General features: G+C 36.1%; 1 protein-coding gene across 1 annotated transcript in view; it reads right to left on the bottom strand.

Annotated features, from left to right (window-relative positions):
* The window catches only part of LOC106511815 (uncharacterized), a gene marked incomplete at both ends in the record, with an annotated part of 7,072 nt that continues 5,783 nt past the window's right edge, over positions 1-1,289 (bottom strand). Inside the window, 4 exon segments of the mRNA XM_014000549.1 lie at positions 1-20; positions 109-280; positions 381-713; positions 1,106-1,199. Of these exon segments, the coding sequence (XP_013856003.1) occupies positions 1-20; positions 109-280; positions 381-713; positions 1,106-1,199 (619 nt within the window).

Genomic DNA, 1,289 nt, shown 5'->3' with positions numbered 1-1,289 from the left:
AGCCATGTCACTGTCCCAGGCTATCAGAGGACAATGAGGTGAAACAAGCCATCATCATCAAGCTAGAATGCAAAAAGCAATAAAATTCAATGCTGTTTATTAGCTTACTGGTGTCATCTTCTGTTAGTTTCTCAGCTGCTTTTAGAAGTCTGCACAGCTCAGTTGACTGAGTCAGCTGTTTGGCCTCTTTGATAACCTTTGGCTTGAAAGTTGTCTCCCACTTCTCAAGCATCTTGGAGGCTGTTTCAACTCCAAACAGCAACAAAAAGTCTTGATTCAGCTGTTCAAATATATAATTACACAGAATTTGAAAAAAGGTCAGAGTAGTGTACATTCAAACAAGAAAACAATAGAGTGTATGAATGAAATTGTCAACTCACCAGCCCTTTGATATCTAAGAAACGTGGAAATGTTTTAAAAACATCTGTGGTTCTCTGTAGGTCATGTACAAGGTCTTGGCGATATTGAAAGGTCATCTTCATTTTCTGAAACACACTTTCTTCATCCTGACAGTGATTGAGAAATGATATTGCTTCCCTGCAGGCATCTCCATCAAGCTGCTCAGGCAAAGAGGCTGCCAATCTTCGGCACTTTGGTCCTTGTGCTTGGGCCACTGTAGCTGTCTTGGCTGGTCTTTTTACTGTGTTTCTGGACATAGTCTTAAGGCGCCATGCTAAATATCCACTGCCTTTTTCTGCATCATAGAAGTGTTCCTGTTAAGATAATTACAAAAAATCATTACAAAAGTCTTATCAATTGTTTATACAAAAATGTGGAGAAAGTATTAATAAAAGGATTATCATTTTAATGTAGGTTTGTCAATTACTAATTCATATAAAAGCATCCTGTTGACCAAATGCATTCTAACTACAAGACAAAGCATTTTCACTCATTTTGCATCCTAATGACAATATTTATGGTAGATTTGAACTTTGTAGCATATTCAAGTAAACTATTTTGTTAGGCAAATGTGGTCTCAAGTACATTTTTATATAAAAAGAGAATGTCAACCCTATTTTGATTGACACAGCAATCATTTCAACTTATGTCACAAGTCTTCTGTCAGAAATTGTGTTTTCTGGAAGTAATCCATTTTTAAACTTACATAGCCCTTTGGAGAAAATGGATCCTTTAGTGAAGGAAATAGTGTTATGATTCCCAGGGCATACTTCTCCTTATGTTTACGTGAAGGCATCCTCCTTTAGGAAAAAATATTTAACATCAGCTCATTCCATCAAACCAAAACAGATGTTATCTAATGATATTGCTCATACAGACAAGTAAAAAAA

Source organism: Austrofundulus limnaeus, unplaced genomic scaffold (assembly GCF_001266775.1).
Source record: "Austrofundulus limnaeus strain Quisiro unplaced genomic scaffold, Austrofundulus_limnaeus-1.0 Scaffold3264, whole genome shotgun sequence".
NCBI lineage: Eukaryota > Metazoa > Chordata > Actinopteri > Cyprinodontiformes > Rivulidae > Austrofundulus > Austrofundulus limnaeus.
This window is presented reverse-complemented; position numbering and strand designations above follow the sequence as displayed.